Raw genomic sequence first — 17,447 nt, forward strand, 5'->3', positions numbered from 1 at the left:
CACTATATAAACACAACAATTTCATACCAATTCAAAAACCAAATGAATCAAGGAACCATACTGTTTCTTGTGATCAATGGAAAACTGCCATTCTTTTTTGCCAATCCCTAATCTCATATCCTTCTTGTCAGATTTTAATTAGCAACTCGCATTTGTCAAGGAAATTGGTTCATCTTTTACCTAATCTCCATGGGGGGAAAAAAAAAACATTTGCTTTAATGCAAGCATTTCAAATACTTAATTTTTGAATCCATGATGTCCAAATTACGATGGGCATTTTTAATTACTAATGTACATGTAGCTTCTCTGGCCTGGAAAACTGCTTAGCAGAACAGCCGGACAGCATACATACAAGCACCTTCTGCAGTACTCATACCATTCTCCTATTTACAGTGTGCTTCGGCTCCCTCTCTCTTCATTTCCCATCTCTCAAAGATGGTTTTTGTGAAAATCTCTACCATCTTTCCCCTCAGTCCACCTACTATGGGAAGATATTCCTGACTCACTCAAAAGTTACAAAACATAATCAGCCTCCTCCACACATTAACCTTAGTGAAATGGAAAACCCACAGATTGTTGTCAGAAGTGTCTGTTTAACCAACAAAAAGGCAGATTTGTGTTAAGGTAACAGGACAAAATCCAGTAAGACTATTCTCATACACCAGGAACACAATTCTTCTCTTCTCTTCCTAGTAATTCAGGGATGATCAACCTTAGAGACTTTTCAACCAATATACCAAAGTGTATGTGTGTCTTTTTTTAAAGGGATTCCATACCCTATATCTGGAGGAACTAGGAGAAGCGAATCCTCTAACAGAGCTGGTAGATGATGATAACTCTTGCAGGGCCCCTCAGCTTTGTCTCATAACAGAGTTATTATCAAGCCTTCGTGCTAACACAACTCTTTGCCAGTGATGTAGCCCTGCAATAGAAAACACACCTGAACTGCACTCCAGGCACAGGAGGCCTGTGAGTACCAACCACCACCACATCAGCTCTGCCTACACAGGGATGGCAATGGAGGCCTTAATGATTGAAGTGTACTTTGCCAAACATGTAATAGGTATTTGTACCATTAGCCTACCTAATGACCAAAAAGAAAAGAACATTCTGGTTGCAACTTTTATTAAGATTTGACTTATGAATAGTTCATAAAGATTACTAATTGACGTTACAAGTATGCATCATTTGTGTCTCTTCATAGTTAGCAGACAGATGAGTACAGACTGTTCTATGGCAACCTATCCACCTATTGAAACCACATTAAACGTTGTATAAACTGATTAATGAATGACTGACTCCCAGTAATCATGTAAACACCCAACCAAATCATTAAAACTAAAAATGAAGCGATAGGATAAAATGAAACCAGTTCCACAGAAAGATGGTAAAATTCTCTTTAAGAGAAATTGCATTTTCTGAAATGCCACAAAAAAAATCAGGGTTATAAGCAGAATTTTTAGATACATGTGTTTCCATACTGTTTAATGCTATGCAGCCTCATATTAACTGAAGTTTAAAAATGAACAGCCAAAAAACTAGTTTTGAACATGAGAACTAACAATACAAAAAATAAATCTTGTATAAAAAAATCAATTCTTCCTGAAAACTGAACTATTTTTGTTTTCTAAATTAAGATTTTTATTGTTCTTGCTTATGTAGAGTTCCTGCTTTTATATATATATGTATGTATATATCTTTTTTAAACACTATCACAAGATTTCTCACATACTTTTTAAAATATGTTTTTGACCCTCTTTATCCCATTTCAGTAGTTTTTTGTAACGTTCTATTTCTAAAAAATCACTTATTTTTCAATTGGCTCAAAACCCAGAAGAGACTTCCAAAACTGCTCCAATTCTATTATTTCTAGGATTGAGATTGGCAATTATATAGTTAATTTTTAGATAGTATTAAATATTTTTAAGGTTACTTATATCTCACAGACTTAGCTATAGGAGACACATTTTTGTTACAAAAATGGTAAGCAAATGTATGAGATAAAAGACTTTACAAATAATTGGAAAATGAATGTAAAAACTTACCTTAAAAACTCATCAATTTCTGTAGCTGACAATGAAGAGAAAGAAAATCCCATCCAAAATACAGTTAAAGAACACAGCCAGCTGTTAACAGAAAATAATTCTTTTTAAAATATAAACAAAAGCAAGAACTCTGGCAGAATACCCTTCAAAAATAATACTTAATCCCCAAAACATAGAGATTAACACATCTCAAGTATTAACTTGAGTCTGTAGTTGTTTTTTTTTTTTTTTTAATTACACCAATTTCAGGACAATTCAGTCCTTACCTACAGAAGAAAGTTCCACTGGCTTAAATGAAATCCATTAAGTCTATACAGGCTGCTGTGTTGACATACACAAATCAGTTTACAACATGCCTACCCTGATTTAGCTAAAAATTGTTAAGCAATCAATTTAAAATTGAACTGATTATGCTGAGTGGAAATTACCTTATGTGGGCCCATAAAAGGTTTTGCACAAATTTAAATCTTGAATGGGTGTTAATTAAGTCTGTACAACTTCTGGGTGTGAACAAGGTTAGTCACTAAATGTGTTCGGACATCCTGGAAGCCTGACTGGATAATAAGCTCCCTTCTCCTTACTGAACTTCTGTACATCTCACAGCAAGCTAGATCTCAGCTGTGCAGCTATTTGGCTTTCAAATTCATCCCCTGGCTGGAACTTAGATAGAATCTTCATTTATATTAGAAATGTATGTTTATTAACTGGTGTAAATCAATATAGCATTACATACTCTGACATTTAAAACAGTGTGACTACACATTTTCAACTCTGACACAGCAGTTTGCTTTGCTATACTATAGCAGATGTCAGAGGTTCAGCAAAGACTGAGTCGAGTCACAGGAAGTTCAGAAACGTGACGTAACCGCTATAAGCAACCAGACTTGCCAAATGTGAACACCTTACACAATAAGCATAAATATTTATGTTTTACATGCATTGCCCTGCAGGAGGAGCTTCTTATTTCTGTCTGAAGAAGTTGTGTCAGTTTACACTCTGTCTAGATTTTCAATAGTTTTTTTCCAACCATTAGGACTAGAAATAGAAAAAAATTAAAAAAATAGAAAAACTTTAAGACTAGAAACCAAACCTGCAGAAGAATGCTGGGACAAGGGAAAGACTTAACTAAATGACAGAACTTGTCCTGTGTAAGGAAACCTGTCCGTTAGAAATCAAGATCCAAGGGAAAAATTAATCAATTGTGCCATTGGACACTTCTACAGCATGACACCAGAGTCTAAGAATCTGTATTTTTTACTGATAAAGTTGTGCCAGTATTAACCTCAGTTCAGGCACAGACCAAAACAGCTGTTTTCAGTCAGCAACAGAAAAAAGCAGGGAGGGGGCGCCGCCCCCCCCGACCCCGGCGCGGGGGAGGGCCTGAGGCGAGCAGCGGCCCGCCGACCCGCAGCCTCACCGAGGCGATTGGCGCTGCCTAACGGCTGCGCAGCACCGCAAGGGCGGGCGGAGCGGGCAGCGCGCTCCGCCGGGGCCCTCCCCCTCCCCTGGGCGGAAACGCCGCGGCGGGGACGCCCACCCCGGGGAAGGGCGCGGCCAGGCCGCGCATCCGAACCCACCGAGCGCTGCGAGGAGACGGCGCGGGGGGAGAGCAGGGGGCGGCGGGGCGGGGAGCGTCACCGCCGCAACGGCCGGTTCCGGGCGCCTCACCCACGGGCGCGCGCCGTCTCTGTTCCCCCCCCGTCACCTAGCAACCAACGAAGCACCGTCGCCTGCGCACGCGCAAGGGCTACGTACTCTCACGGCGTTCTGCGGCTCCAGCCCGCGGTTCCTCTTGCGCGCATGCGCATTCTTTCCCGCTCTGATCTGTACCCTGCGCATAACACGTCCCGCCTGTTCTTCGTCGGGCGCATGCGCAATCCCAAGCAGCGGCAAACTCTTGTGCCTCAACTCCCGTGAACGCATGCGCAGGGGAAGGAGCTGCGTGTCGGCCCCTAGCGGGAATCAGTAGAGCTGCTCTCGGGGCCCTGCGGACGGGCTCTGCGCTTCAATGAATGGAGGCGAGGGGGGCGGGTCCCCGCTGTCACTACGCCAATAGCGTGCGGGGCCAGGCAGGCGTGCCCCGAGGCACACTGGGAGTTGTAGTTCCGACGGGCAAGAAGTTGCCTAGAGGGGGCGGGAGCGGCGACTACAATCCCCAGGCGGCTGTGCGGGGAGGGTGCGCCCCGCCCCTCCGGTGTACCTTAGCGCAGCGCTGTCGCCGTTGCAGTCGCGCGTTAGAGGTGACCTCGAGGCTGTCGGACTCGGCGGTCGTCTCAGCCATGGTCGGTACCGCGCTCCGCTCCCGTGCGCATGGCGTCTCTTCCCCAGCCGGGGGGCCCTCCCTGAGGCGAGGGCGCCTCGCTGGGGCGGCAGTTGGGACGAGGTGACCCTGGGTTGTGTCCCCTGGTCGGGGCGGGGGGGTCTCCCCTCGGGGAGAAAAAGCTCCGTAATGGCGCCGGCTCCCCCGCGGGCCGTTGGCGCTGAGGCCGCCGCTGCGGCGGGCGCCGCGCCGGGGGCTCTTTTCTCGGGCTCCAGGCCGCGGCGTCGCCGTAAGGCCCCGGGCAGTGCCTCGAAGGCCCGCTTGGCGCCGGCGGGAAGCGGGCCCCGTGCCTTATTCCGGTCTCCGTTCAAGCGGCGCTGGCCCGGGGCTCTGCGGTCTCCTCTGCCCCCGCCGAGGCGGCTCCGGGGTGACCTTCCTCCATCCTTGGACAAAGGGGAGGTCAGTGTCGGCCCCCGGCACACAGGCCTGCCGTTCCGCAGCCGCTTCTCTCCCTCGGTGCAGGGAAAATGCTGCTGGATTTGCGGGAGGCCCCTCGGGGAGGCTTTCCGTGCTCGAGCACCTGCTTGGGTTACCCCGGTGAAGTGGCGCCATGCAGCCAGATGGTGACCCTTCAGTGACTTAAGAAAACCTTTCCTAAAACCCCAGCCCTGGTTGAGGCCCATAGCTTATAACTTTGCCTTCAAGAATATGTGAATGCTTGCTTCTGAATTTCATCTGATTGTAAAGGTTCTGGGTGTAATTGTTTTCTGTGTTAGTTACCTCAAGGGGAAAGGCTTGCAAAATGTTTTCCTCCCTCTGTTTCATCCCTGCTTGCCATCACAAGTCAAACTATTGATGTAGCTTCTCCAAATGGCCAGGGAGTCCCTCTGGATCTCTCTTGAGGTTGTGCGGATGAACGGAAGTACTTTGGTTTTCTGCGGCCTGTGACTATGCTTGTTTGTGTGTGGATATATGCATACTTGCAAATTTGTGTGCAGAGACCCTGCTTCCTTCTATAATCATGAAAACATCCCCATCTTTTCTCCAGACTTTATACCTGTTATTCAGACATCTACTTTGCTTTTGGTGCTTTGCTGTAGAGAAGATACTTGTGTGCCTTAAAACTTGTCTAATTAACTAAAGCTGTAGCCTAAAAGTTCAGTACCTCAATCTGTAAACCTTAATTATGCTACTTTTCCACTCTTCTTTCTATCCAAAATATGGATCTTCAGGAGTGACCACGAGACAGCAAGCTTTATTTCGGACTTGAGATTTCAGAACATTGACTACTATGAATTTGCTGGTCCTCAAGAGAACTTCTGGTTGAAAATGTTACTTTAAGGCCCAGGTTTTTTTTAGAATGTCACTGGTTTTATCTTATTCACTGTATTCTAATTATGCATTCAGTACTGTGGAAAGGCATTAAACTTCTGAAATAAAATCCTGTGTCTGTTGATGTAATTGCTGCTAGCTAAATGAAATGGAAAAAGTTTTGTAAGGGCACCTATCCGAAGGTCATTTCTTAAGGAAAGAATTCCTTTTGGAATTCTGTCTACGAACTGTAGTGCTGCTGGGGTTACTAAAGTGCACAGCTATCTTGCTGATACTTTCTACTGTATTTCCAAATACTTCTGTTATCAGTGCATCCCTGTTGTAAAGAGAGAAGGACAAAGGGAAAGTTTGTTAGGCAGGCTCTAAATTTTTGAGGAAATACGGTTTAACTAAGCTCAGTAGTAAACCTAAAGCATTCTTCTCAAGCGAGGTAGCTTGGTTGGCTTTAATGTTCGGTAATATTAAGATGATGGCATTCTACAGACATAAAGTTTAGTAGTAATTATGTTTTATGTAAAGTCTTTTCTAACTGTAAGTAGTCATGCAAAGTTGATCACTTTTGTAGATTGGACATAGAACTTTTGATACCCACATCTCCTGATAGATTGTGGCTTACTTTAATATTGCTCTTACTAACCTTTGTAACCTCCTGAAGCATAGTCAGCTTTTTATAAGACCTGTTTTTGCAGTATAGTATTATTGTTGTGCATGGTACAGATATTTTAGGTCTGCTATTACCTAATCACAGAGATAATTTAGGCACTGAGTTCTTAAGCCAAAACAAACAGACCAAAAAAGTCTTTAAACCCACAATTTCATCATTTGAAATGGAAAGTTTACTCTTATCTATGATGATTTTAAGGAAGAAAATCCTGTGTGTCTGAATTAAGGGGATAAGATATCTAGGGATGCACCGCTCACTCCCCCCCCCCTTTTATCATTGCCTTTACTCTGTGTCAAAACTTTTTTAAACTATATATCTGACATATGCAAAGTGGGAGTGGCTTTGAAACTGTATAACTCAGTTTGGTTTAATTTAGTAGTTCATTTAAACCTGACTGTGAGTAAAGGTCACCTCTGTAGTTACCAGAGCATGAAAGCATTCTTTTTGAAGCCCCATGTAGGAGCCAAGTCATGGATTAAAGTGCCTGAACATGAATGCATGGAACCTCTGTGAGGGAGAGAAAGAGCTTACATGTTATAGGGACACTGTCAACTTGAGACCGAAGTGCTTTGTTAGATTCCTTATCTCTAAAAGTAGCCTCAGATGCTCAATGATACCAATTCTTAAGTTAAATTTTCTAGGGGGAGTTAGGTATCTTTTGTTTTTGTAAGAAATGCAACATTTGTGAGTTGTTAATCCAGCGTCTGGAATCAAAAGACAGTGTGGAAATTTCTTTGATACTAATTCCTTCCTTTTGGGGGGGGGGGGGGGGAGAAAAAGCCAATGTATTGAAAGCTTGGAGGGAAAAAAAACAAAACAAGTAGATAGTACTCCTCACTCCTTCAGCCATCATGTCTCTTCTTCCCTGCTCCATTTCAAAAAAGGGGGAGGAGGACAGGAGGGATGGTGGTAAGCAAGCATAAATTTTGGAGAAGGCTGAGCTGACTCACAACTGAATTTTTTTTTAGCAAGGCTAAATGTTAAGTCTGTCTCAGTAAAAAATAGTCTTACCTCTTTTCTTTGTATCTTTCTTTCTTTCCCCTTTCTGTTGCTGTGCTAAAGACTTACCATACATGAAATTGTTTATGTATAAATCACAGATTAAAGTGCATACAGAAGAAAAAATTCTGTTTGACTTTTTCCCTCTTTTGTGACATTACAAGAAATGCTACATTAGATTGGCTCCAGAGTTGCAAAGGAGAAAGGGCCTGCCTTTTTCAAGTCCTCTTTCCACTTACCATAAATCCTGGAATGTCAAATTCAATTGATTTTAGATACTATGTAATTCAAAGAAAATGTGTTCTGCCGTTATCTGCATGAGTTCTGGAATAGCATGCTTAGCATGGGGTCACTTTTATATGCTACTGACAAGGGATTTTACCCAGGCCAAGTTTTTGCAGCACAATAACTTTCAAGTACTTATTTGCCAAGCAAATATGATTAGCTGTTTCAGAAGACTATTCGTTGTTCCATTTACTTTGATAATATATAGATTCTCCTTAGCAACACACTAAAAAGTGTTCTTTAAAATCTGATATGCATCTGTAGTCTGTGCTGCTTATCATTCAGATATTTCAATAAATGCGTGGGGTATAAATTCGCTAATCTAGAGTAGTGTAATCTTGAGTTGAGTTTGCTATTCTAGAGAGTGTCTAGTGTAAAGTAGTGAACAAGTTTTGAGATTTTAAAATGTCAAGAATTCTTTGTCTGCTGCTCTTCTCCCTCCTCGCTTACCTTTGGTAAGACTTAAGGGGTGAGACTCCCAGTAGGACAGATTCAAAAGGAATCATGCAGTTCAACACTAACTGGTAGTTATTTAATCAAATATTTGAAGGATCATTTTTGTAATTTAGACAAAATCACACAGAGTTCTAAATTTGAGTTCAGTAATGTAACTTCATCATTTATGCTGTTATTTTTCTTAGTGTAAAACAAAGTAGCTTCTAGGTGGCATCACTTTTATGATTATCTAATGCTTGCCTGATGCAGCTGTGCTTGGATGGTGAATACTGCAGAGAAAATACATTCAAATTCAAAAGTAATTTTCCAATAAATATCAATGATAGGAATGGTTGTTGAAAGGGATCTCTAGAGGTCATCTAGTCTGACCTCTTGCTCTGAGTCTGGAGGTTGTCCAGTCCAGCCTGGTATCAAGACTTTTGCCAACACTAGATCAGGTCACCCATGCCATGAGGTCATCTAGGTTTTGGTTATCTGAGCCTAGAGAAGCTCCAAGGATGGAGGTTGCACAAACTCTGGGTAACCTGTTCCAGTGCTGTAGTACCACATTAGTCAAGAATTTTTCTCTCTTCAAGCTGAACCTCCCAAGCTGCAATTTGTGGCAATGTCACCTCTGTAACCTTGCTGAAGTAGCAGTAGGCTGCTGTTGGGTCTCCCTGTGTCCTCTGTCTTTCCAGACTGTGCTCAAGGCTCCTGACCATCTAAGTAATGCTCCACTGGATCCTGTCTGTTTTTTTAACATCCCTCTAAAATTGGAGGTCCCAAAAACGGACTCAGCATTCCAGCTGCAACCCCACCAATGCTGGGCAAAAAGCGATAGTAACTGCCTTTGGTCCCCCAGCTGCACTTTTCAGAACTTTTGTACACTATGCAATACAATCATTTCATAGATAATTGAATATGGAAAATACATTTTTTTCAATAACTCCAATGATCATCTTGTAATTATTTGCAAAAAGTGAGCATGGAGTTCCAGCAGACTAGTCAGAGCCTCTTTGTGTGTGTGTGTGTGTGTGTGTGTGTGTGTGTGAGCACAATCTGCCCTGGCCCTATTGCATCTAGGAAAAAAGGGGCATGCAATAAGCAGGCTTACAAAGTATGGGGTTATGAATCCTTTGGCGTTCTTTGACTTGTTAATATTAACTAATCTGTAGTGTTTCCAAAGTCTTGGTTCTGATTAACAAAATAGACTTTTGCTATGGAGTAAAACACTTATTTCCTCCCCCCCCCCATCTATTTGCAATGTAGCAATGTATTGGCATGGTCTTTTCCCAGGCTTTTGGAATTCTGGGTCAGTTTGGTAATGGGCAGGTATTATGGACATTACATTAAAGACAAATATAGACACTAGCTTTTTTCCATGGATTTGTTAAATTGCTGTGTAACAGTTCAGTGAGGCAGTAATTTTAAGTCTGCTAGATTCCTTGGCTTATGGCATTCAGTAAGTCTTTGCTGGCAAGTAAGCATTCAAAATGCTTAACAAAAACAGTCCTCAGTACTGTAAGAATCTGAAAACTGGCAAAACATGACAGCTTGTAAAACTTGCATAGTAAGTTTGAAGTACAGAAGTCATGGTATAATCCAGTGCATGTTGTATGTGCTTATGCTAAAAAGACATTGTTGTTTAAAGGAATCCAAACTTTTTTTTTTAAATGCAAAAGGGGCAAATGAATTTTAATTCATGGCATTTGGGAAGCTTTTCCAGGAGCACTTCTTGTTAGTACATTTTTGCAGGTGTGGTCTGTTTCTGTTGAAGACAAGTAAGAGCTGCTGGTGGTTCCAGCAGAATAGAAACAGGATCCTAGGAGCTGGCCCTGTTCCACATCTGAGCACATGCTTTCACCCAGAGTAAATACTTTTAACCCTATTTCTATAGTAACCATTACTTTTTACAGCTCTCCGGTTGGGTGGTGCTGCACTGTGTCGCAGTGGGTAAGCCTTGGTCATGCTCTCTTACAGGCCGAACCAATCAGAGTCCTGGTGACTGGAGCTGCTGGGCAGATCGCTTACTCCCTGCTCTACAGCATTGCCAAGGGAGATGTCTTCGGCAAAGAACAGGTAGCTGCTACGCTCAGTTATCACGTGTCTCTGCTACGCAGTAATGAACGAACTAACGTCAGAACTGCAGTCCCTAAGAGACTTGTTTTCTAGTAGGTTTTCAGAATGGTTTACCAATATGCAAGTGACTTATTCTTTGAGTGGGAAAATGGAGTCTTCTTGTATGTTGTGCAAGCTTTCAGTTGTTAGTCACGCTGAAATTTTTCAGGTTTTTTTAAATGGATTTTAAGTTGCTACCCCTTACACAAGATAACTGTTTCTAGCAGGTAACAAGACAAATTCTGTTTAAAAGCAGTAAGCCCAATTCACACTAAGCCATTCTTTTCTTTACAGCCTCTTGTTCTTGTGCTGCTGGATATCACTCCCATGATGACTGTGTTGGAAGGTGTAGTGATGGAGCTGCAGGATTGTGCTCTACCACTGCTGAGAGGTGACCAATGTTTTTCTTGTATCTAAACTATGTTCTAATACAACTGTTCAACTTCTGTATTGCTGTGGCTGGTGTTAGGCAGAAGGACATATTAATGATCCTTTCTTGGTTTTGTATTTTATGGAAGATAAATTAACTTAATTAAACTTAGTCTGTAAACTACAAATAATGTTGCTTCTCCAAATAATGGGATTTATTAAAGAACCGTAGATGTCTAGGTTTTGGCTTTTATCTTCTAATTCTGGGTTGTCAGCATGTACAACAAACTGTCAGACAATTGTCCATATATATTGTGTTTTGGCGTAGCGGTAAAATAACGTTGAATCTTTGGATATGCTTACATGCTTTTACTAAATGAAAAAATATTAAGTCTTTAGAAGTGCCCTATGAAAAAAGAGACAGAGAAATGGCTCATCGATTGTCATGTAAACAAGCTAAGTTCTTACAGTCTAATGAAGTGCGAGAAAGCAAGTTAGTAGATGCTACTGAAGTTATTACAGTTACTTGAAAAATATATGGTTTCCAACTCATGCACTTGTACACACTAATGCACTTCAGTTTGAAGTGTTCTTAAGGGGAGAGGAAAATACCATTTGTGTTGGTACTTGCCAGTAAAAATTAAGGAAGAACACATGTACGCACACAGGCACATGTATATGTATTTAAAGAGGGAGAAAGAAAAGGTGTCTTTTGACATAGGCCTTTCTCCTGTGTTTTCAGAATTTATATTTAAAGCTTTAGATAAGTATTTGTGTAGAGAAACAAAGAACTGTCTACTGACAAATATCTTATCTGTGGAGTTAGGGCCAAGTGACTGTACTTACTATTTTTGGAAGGTGGAGGTGTTGCTGATGTCAGATCAGATTATATACTATTTATGAACCAAAGAATAATCCTGTTAACATTTTGCCATAAGTATTTATCTTACTTGTTTTTTTTCCCCCCTTTCCTTTTCTTAGAGGTCATTTCAACAGACAAGGAGGAAGTTGCATTCAAAGATCTTGACATAGCGATTCTGGTTGGCTCCATGCCAAGAAGAGAGGGCATGGAGAGAAAGGATTTACTCAAAGCAAATGTGAAAATTTTCAAGTCTCAGGGTGCAGCCTTGGACAAGTATGCCAAAAAGACTGTCAAGGTGAATATAGAAACTGAATTTTAAAAGGTAGCTCTTTATTGAGTTATGTAAAGATATGTAAAGAATACATTGTAGAATGATGCTGCTTAAGTATGAGCCTATTCTGTGCATACATTTCTTTGCTTTAATCTTGAGTATGGAATATTCTCTGGGGCTTGATGAGATATAATAGCTTACATACGTAGATGATTTGGTCCTAAATTCATTCACTGACAGAAGGTGAATCTTGCATTGTATCCTATATTCCACAGATTCTCTGAAGCTGTTCAGCAATTCTGAGAGAGAGAAAAAAAAAGTAGCCTTCTGCTTGTTATCTGTCTTAGCTGGGAGAACTAAATTATCCACATGAAGTTTCCTACTTTGTATGCATCTGCGGCTTTAACATAATGACCCTTAACTTCAGCATCAATATGGAATTACAGTTGCACAAAAAATAGGCTTTGTTTAGGTTGTTTGGGTCTTGGTCTTTAATGCAGCATTGGAAGCTTTTAATTGTTCTCTCTCAGATTCCTTCAGCACAGTTAATGGGATCATGTGGCTGCTCTCCTACTGCTCTTAATCTCAGACCCAGACTCCGACTGTGCTTTGTAACTGCCTTTTTAATGTCTGCTTCCTCTGCTGATGAACTTCCTACTGATTCTAAAGATTTGTTTGCTTCTTTGTACAGTTGGAATAAAAACTATCAATGTAACTATTGCAGAGTAATGGAAAATTAACTGAACTCATTTTTAAAAGGGAAATACAAAGGGAGGTTTGTAGATTAGTTTGTGTGATCGAGATTATATGGAGTTGGATGTTAATCATTTGAGGCATGTTAGTAGAAGAAGGAAGAATAAAATCAGTTTCCCATAGTAATAAATTGATCTAAGTTCAGGCATGATACTTTACTTCAAACTGCCTATGAACATTGAGATAAGCAACTGTTCTGGCCTTCTTGTTAATTATAAAGCAATTATATATATAATGACAGCCAGCCATGCAACCTTCTGTAAGGTGATGGCTGATTCACTGTGGGCTGACTTGTGTGTGTGTATTGTTCTTTCCCTGTATCTAGTAGCATGGGGATTGAAGCCAGGCTGTGGGTCAGTAGTGTGGATCTCCTTAAAAATCCTATTCTCATTTGCATTTGAATGCCAATATTATAAAGAAAATGCCTAGCTAGACAATATTTTTGTGCACTTATAGAAGATTCAATGACTATAGGCAACACACACCTAGAACAGTCTTGAAGTCAGCAGGGGATTTAGAAAACTTCTTGACAGTTTCTTTGAATGCAAAGCCATGGCTTATATACTGAATTCTTCTATATTTCACTTAAGGGAGTCATTTTGCAGAAATAGCAGCTTGACTAAATATTGACTTCTTTTTGCTTCTTCATCTTTTCACATCTGCTTTCCCCTCTGTTTTCTTCTTTAGGTTGTGGTAGTTGGGAATCCAGCGAATACTAACTGCCTGATTGCTTCAAAGTCAGCCCCCTCAATACCAAAGGAAAACTTCAGCTGTTTAACTCGCCTGGATCACAACAGAGCTAAATCTCAGGTAAAAAGAACCTATTCAAGGCAGAATGTTTTCTGATGTCTCCACTAAATAGAAACAGAGCAATGCTTTCAAAGAAATCGTGAATTGGGAAGCTGAGGTTAATAGAATCTACATTTTCTTAATTTCCTATTAGATTGCTCTGAAACTTGGTGTGACTGCTAATGATGTGAAGAATGTCATCATCTGGGGGAACCACTCCTCCACTCAATATCCAGATGTTAACCATGCAAAGGTAAATGTGAAAGGAAAGGAAGTTGGAGTTTATGAAGCTATAAAAGATGACAGCTGGCTGAAGGGAGACTTTATCCTGGTAAGATCCTGGGTTTTTTAATGATCTTTCTGCGCTTCTGTTTTCTCTTAAATTCATTTAAAAAAAAAAAAAGGTACTGTAAACTATGTAACTAACAGACTTAGTGAAGCAGCTCTTTCTATTTCACTAGAACAAATTGTCTTCAGAAGGCTTGTCTCTCTATCTGTTACTTGCTGTTGAAAAATTTAAGGCATTATGAAACTTATGTAAATATTAATAGAAAAATCCATTTAGGATGTTAAAATTATTCAGTAAAAATAATATTGATCTTAGCTTAGTTGTAATTCATTGTCTGAAACACAAGCATCACTGACGGTTCACTTCAGTGACTTTTTTGGGGAGCTTTGTAGATGAAGTTAGGAAGATCATCACTCTTCCGCGTTGCTCTTCCCCTCCCCGACACCAAAAAGAAGCTGAGCCGCCCCCCTCCACCCCTTCTTTAAGTCTAAATCTATGGCCTCTCCAGTAGCATTTCTTAATCTGAAAAATGTAGAAAACATGCAAATATTTTAATGTAAGTTAGTAATAAATAAAAGTAGTAAAATAAAGCAAAGGTAGTGACTGATCAAGAACACAGTCTACTTCCTACTTCCCTGCAATATAAAGGGAAACAGGATTACTAAAGCCATTGGCGAATGTTATTTCAAACAGACCTACTTAACTTGGTATTGCAATGTTAACAGCATACTGATAATAGGGTACTACTTCCTAGCCAAGATGCACTTAGTTTGGGACAGAGGATGTATTTTGTCATCTGACCATACTCTGTGTTGCTTCCTATCTTGTCTTCGGATACAGCTTACTCCAGTCGATGCTTTTCTCTGTAGAAAAAATGGTTGTACACTGGCAACCAAAGTTCATGAGCCAGACAGTAAGTGAAAACCTGTTATAGGAGTTTCTCATTGGCATGTTCTTGATTCTGCTCTACCTCATGTGGCAGGAGGCAGGTACATCTAGGTACGTTGTAATGCTGGTGTATGCTAGAGTGGTTTGCCTAGGATAAGGAGAGTTTGTAATTGCTCCTTTCAAGGTTGAGGTCTGGTTTGCGTAGAGCCTTACCAAAATTTATTTTTTAAGAAATCTACTAAAATTTCAGCAGCTATTCTGATTCTAAGTGCAATTCTTAAATACAGTCTTGAGCACAGGGAGTTAGTTTCAACCATCTTCAGGCATTAAACAAATTGTGTGCATAAATATTGTAGGATGGAGACTAGCAAGTAGTTCACTTTGCTAGTCAGCTAAAAAAATAAATTCCCAGTGTTACTCTACAAACTTTTTTACTCTTGACCTGTATCTAGTATCCCGACGGTCCATGCTTGAAAGATCTGGTAGGTTATGAGGGAAGTTAATAGGCTGCTAGCTATAAAGTAGGTACTGGGAACTGACTAAGCCTCTGAAATACTCTATTATGGTCTGATTTGGCCAGACTCTTCTAATTGTATTTTCTGGATTGCATGCCATGTTCATTTACTGATAGAACTGTATCTTGACTGATTAACTTAAAGTCTGTAAGGTGGTCTTTCCTCATGGCATTTACTAACAGCATCTAGAGAAAGCCATGGTTTTGCTGCTTAATAATTTAAAGGTTTTCTTTTTGTTTTTTTTTTTGTTTTTTGTTTCTTCTCCTTTAACTGCAGACTGTTCAGCAACGTGGAGCAGCTGTTATCAAGGCTAGGAAGCTGTCCAGCGCGATGTCAGCTGCCAAAGCTATCTGTGATCATGTGAGGGACATCTGGTTTGGCACTCCAGCGGTAAGATGTAGCACTTGAGTAAGTGCTTGTTTGCCTAATGCTTTGTTTAATGCCAGTGTCTTTGACCTCAATGTATGTGTGAGGAGAGAAGAACCAGTCTTTTTGGAATAAAGTGTCATAAGAAATGCTGTATGTGTCTGTGTGTGTGTGTAAATAAAAAGCTTAAAATTTTTCTTGCTTCTAGCAGTGAAAAGTCACTTGTCCCTGACTTTCCTGTTTTCCAGGGGGAATTTGTTTCCATGGGAGTCATTTCTGATGGCAATTCTTATGGTGTTCCTGAAGACTTGCTGTATTCATTCCCTGTTGTAATTAAGGTAACTAGACTGTAATTAAGACTAATTATCTTCTGTAAGATCTAGCTGAACTGTCATGTGAGCTTGTCAGCACTAGTGCTTTTCTGATGGGACTGCAGTTGCTGGGATCTGGGCCTTTAGTAGCCCTTCACAGAAGGGACCATTATACACCATTTTGTAGTAGTTGTTGTCCAGTAAATACTGATTAAAAAAGCAGTCTGTCATGACTAGCTACTGCTGGTGGTATTCTTTATCTGAAAACAAAATCCACTTCTACCTGATGCAGTTTTTAAGGCCATAAGCTTTGTCTCTGACCACATAGATTGCTTTTTAGAAAGCAGTCTTATGCTTGGCTGTTCTACAAGTTCAGGTGTTTATATAACTGAAGTAAAACAGGATTTTTTTGTGGTGGTGAACAACACTAATCACTATACTAAGATTCTAACTCAATGTTGCATTTCATTTTGAGCAAGCTAAGTCCTAAATTAGCTGAACTCAAAATCCTCTTCAAAGTTTAATTCCCTGTAGTGCTAACACGGCAAGGTTAGTTTTGTGCAGACTGAATGATACGGACTTTCCCAAACAGGACAAGACCTGGAAGTTTGTTGAGGGTCTTCCTATTAACGATTTTTCTCGTGAGAAGATGGATCTGACTGCTAAAGAGTTAACTGAAGAGAAGGAGACTGCTGTGGAATTCCTTTCCAGTGCATGACTGGGTGATCAGGAATTACAAAATCACCTAAGAGTGGAAGAATCTAAAAGTCGTCTCTGAGTCTGCTACCAAACACCATTACTGTATTCAAGTCAACTGTCTGTGGCAACTGTGCATTTTAAAGTTCATATGCTTACTGGTACTGTTGTGCCTATTGAGTTATTAGCAATGAGAATATTAAATAAGTAAAACTAGTTTGTTGACCAAACTTTCTGTTCAATACTATTTGCTTTCTGTATATGATACAGAACAATTGTTTGTCTCAGCCTTGGCTACTAACGCACAATCTTGGTTTTGATTAGAACTTGGCACTACAGGAACATGTCCTAGCCTGTGATCACTTTGCATCCATCTGCTCAACTGAAAATAAAATCAAAATGCCAATAGTTCTCCTTGAACTAGTACTTCAGTGACTCAAACCTATCAGTGCACAAGCTGACTCCAAGTATATACTGTTCACTCTGGTTATGCTCTACAGTGCTTGTCAATAGAAATATTAAAAGATGCTTAATCACATAATGGCTAAGAGTAGTCTGTTGCCCTTTATTTACACATTTCAGTTACATAGCCAGCTGAGTATGGTAATACAACTGAAAAAAAAAAAACCCCAACTTTAGAGATAAGGAAACTAGTTCTAAGAAGTTTTCTTGACAACGAGCACTTTGATTTATGTCGAAGTCAAACATAGGCTAAAGACAGTAGTTGGGTAGACATATCCTCCAGCGCTACAATTCAAAAGCAGCATTGGTACCATAGCTCAGTACTAATGTAATTATAGCTTCTATCAAAGGCAATCAAAGCCTCTTGTCCCAGGAGATACAGACTTGTTTGGTTAAGACTAAATGAGGTTAATATACTTGCTTGACTATTTTCCTAGTATAGTCTACAAACACTTCTAACTTGAAGAAGCCATCCCAGCTCTATTGTACTGTAATTACTCTCTTGCAACCAAACAAGGGACTATTGCTGTAACTCTTCTGGCTGCATGTTTTGTCTGTCTTAACTGAAACCCACCTTATTTAGATTTTTTGCAGGATGCCAGGTTTGTCATTCTAGTAATTACTTAGAGGTACTGCTTCCTGTTCTGTTTGTTTTCTGAGCACCTTAAATACTTCGTGCTCTGATTGTAGAATGCAAACTCTTGTGATAGTGGGATTTACTAGTACAGAATGTCCATG

At 40.5% G+C, this 17,447-nt stretch overlaps 2 protein-coding genes across 4 annotated transcripts in view; one reads left to right on the forward strand and one right to left on the reverse strand.

The window, feature by feature from the left end:
* The window catches only part of WDPCP (WD repeat containing planar cell polarity effector), a 152,570-nt gene extending 148,502 nt beyond the window's left edge, over positions 1-4,068 (reverse strand). For 2 of the 3 annotated variants that reach the window (XM_064510127.1, XM_026110411.2), the window contains exons 1-2: positions 3,801-4,068; positions 2,046-2,126 (exon numbers count right to left, since the gene is read on the reverse strand). The gene's annotated coding sequence lies outside the window, so the exon portion shown is untranslated. The other variant, XM_026110410.2, reaches the window with a different exon arrangement.
* On the forward strand, positions 4,043-16,788 carry MDH1 (malate dehydrogenase 1). The gene is made up of 9 exons (XM_026110409.2): positions 4,043-4,327; positions 10,001-10,099; positions 10,433-10,529; positions 11,489-11,664; positions 13,081-13,203; positions 13,337-13,513; positions 15,151-15,264; positions 15,489-15,578; positions 16,144-16,788. Exons 1-9 carry the CDS (start codon positions 4,058-4,060, stop codon positions 16,267-16,269), a joined length of 1,272 nt encoding a protein of 423 aa, XP_025966194.2. The 5' UTR covers positions 4,043-4,057; the 3' UTR covers positions 16,270-16,788.
* Positions 16,789-17,447: the final 659 nt, after the last annotated feature.

This window comes from Dromaius novaehollandiae, chromosome 3 (assembly GCF_036370855.1).
Source record: "Dromaius novaehollandiae isolate bDroNov1 chromosome 3, bDroNov1.hap1, whole genome shotgun sequence".
NCBI classification, from domain to species: domain Eukaryota; kingdom Metazoa; phylum Chordata; class Aves; order Casuariiformes; family Dromaiidae; genus Dromaius; species Dromaius novaehollandiae.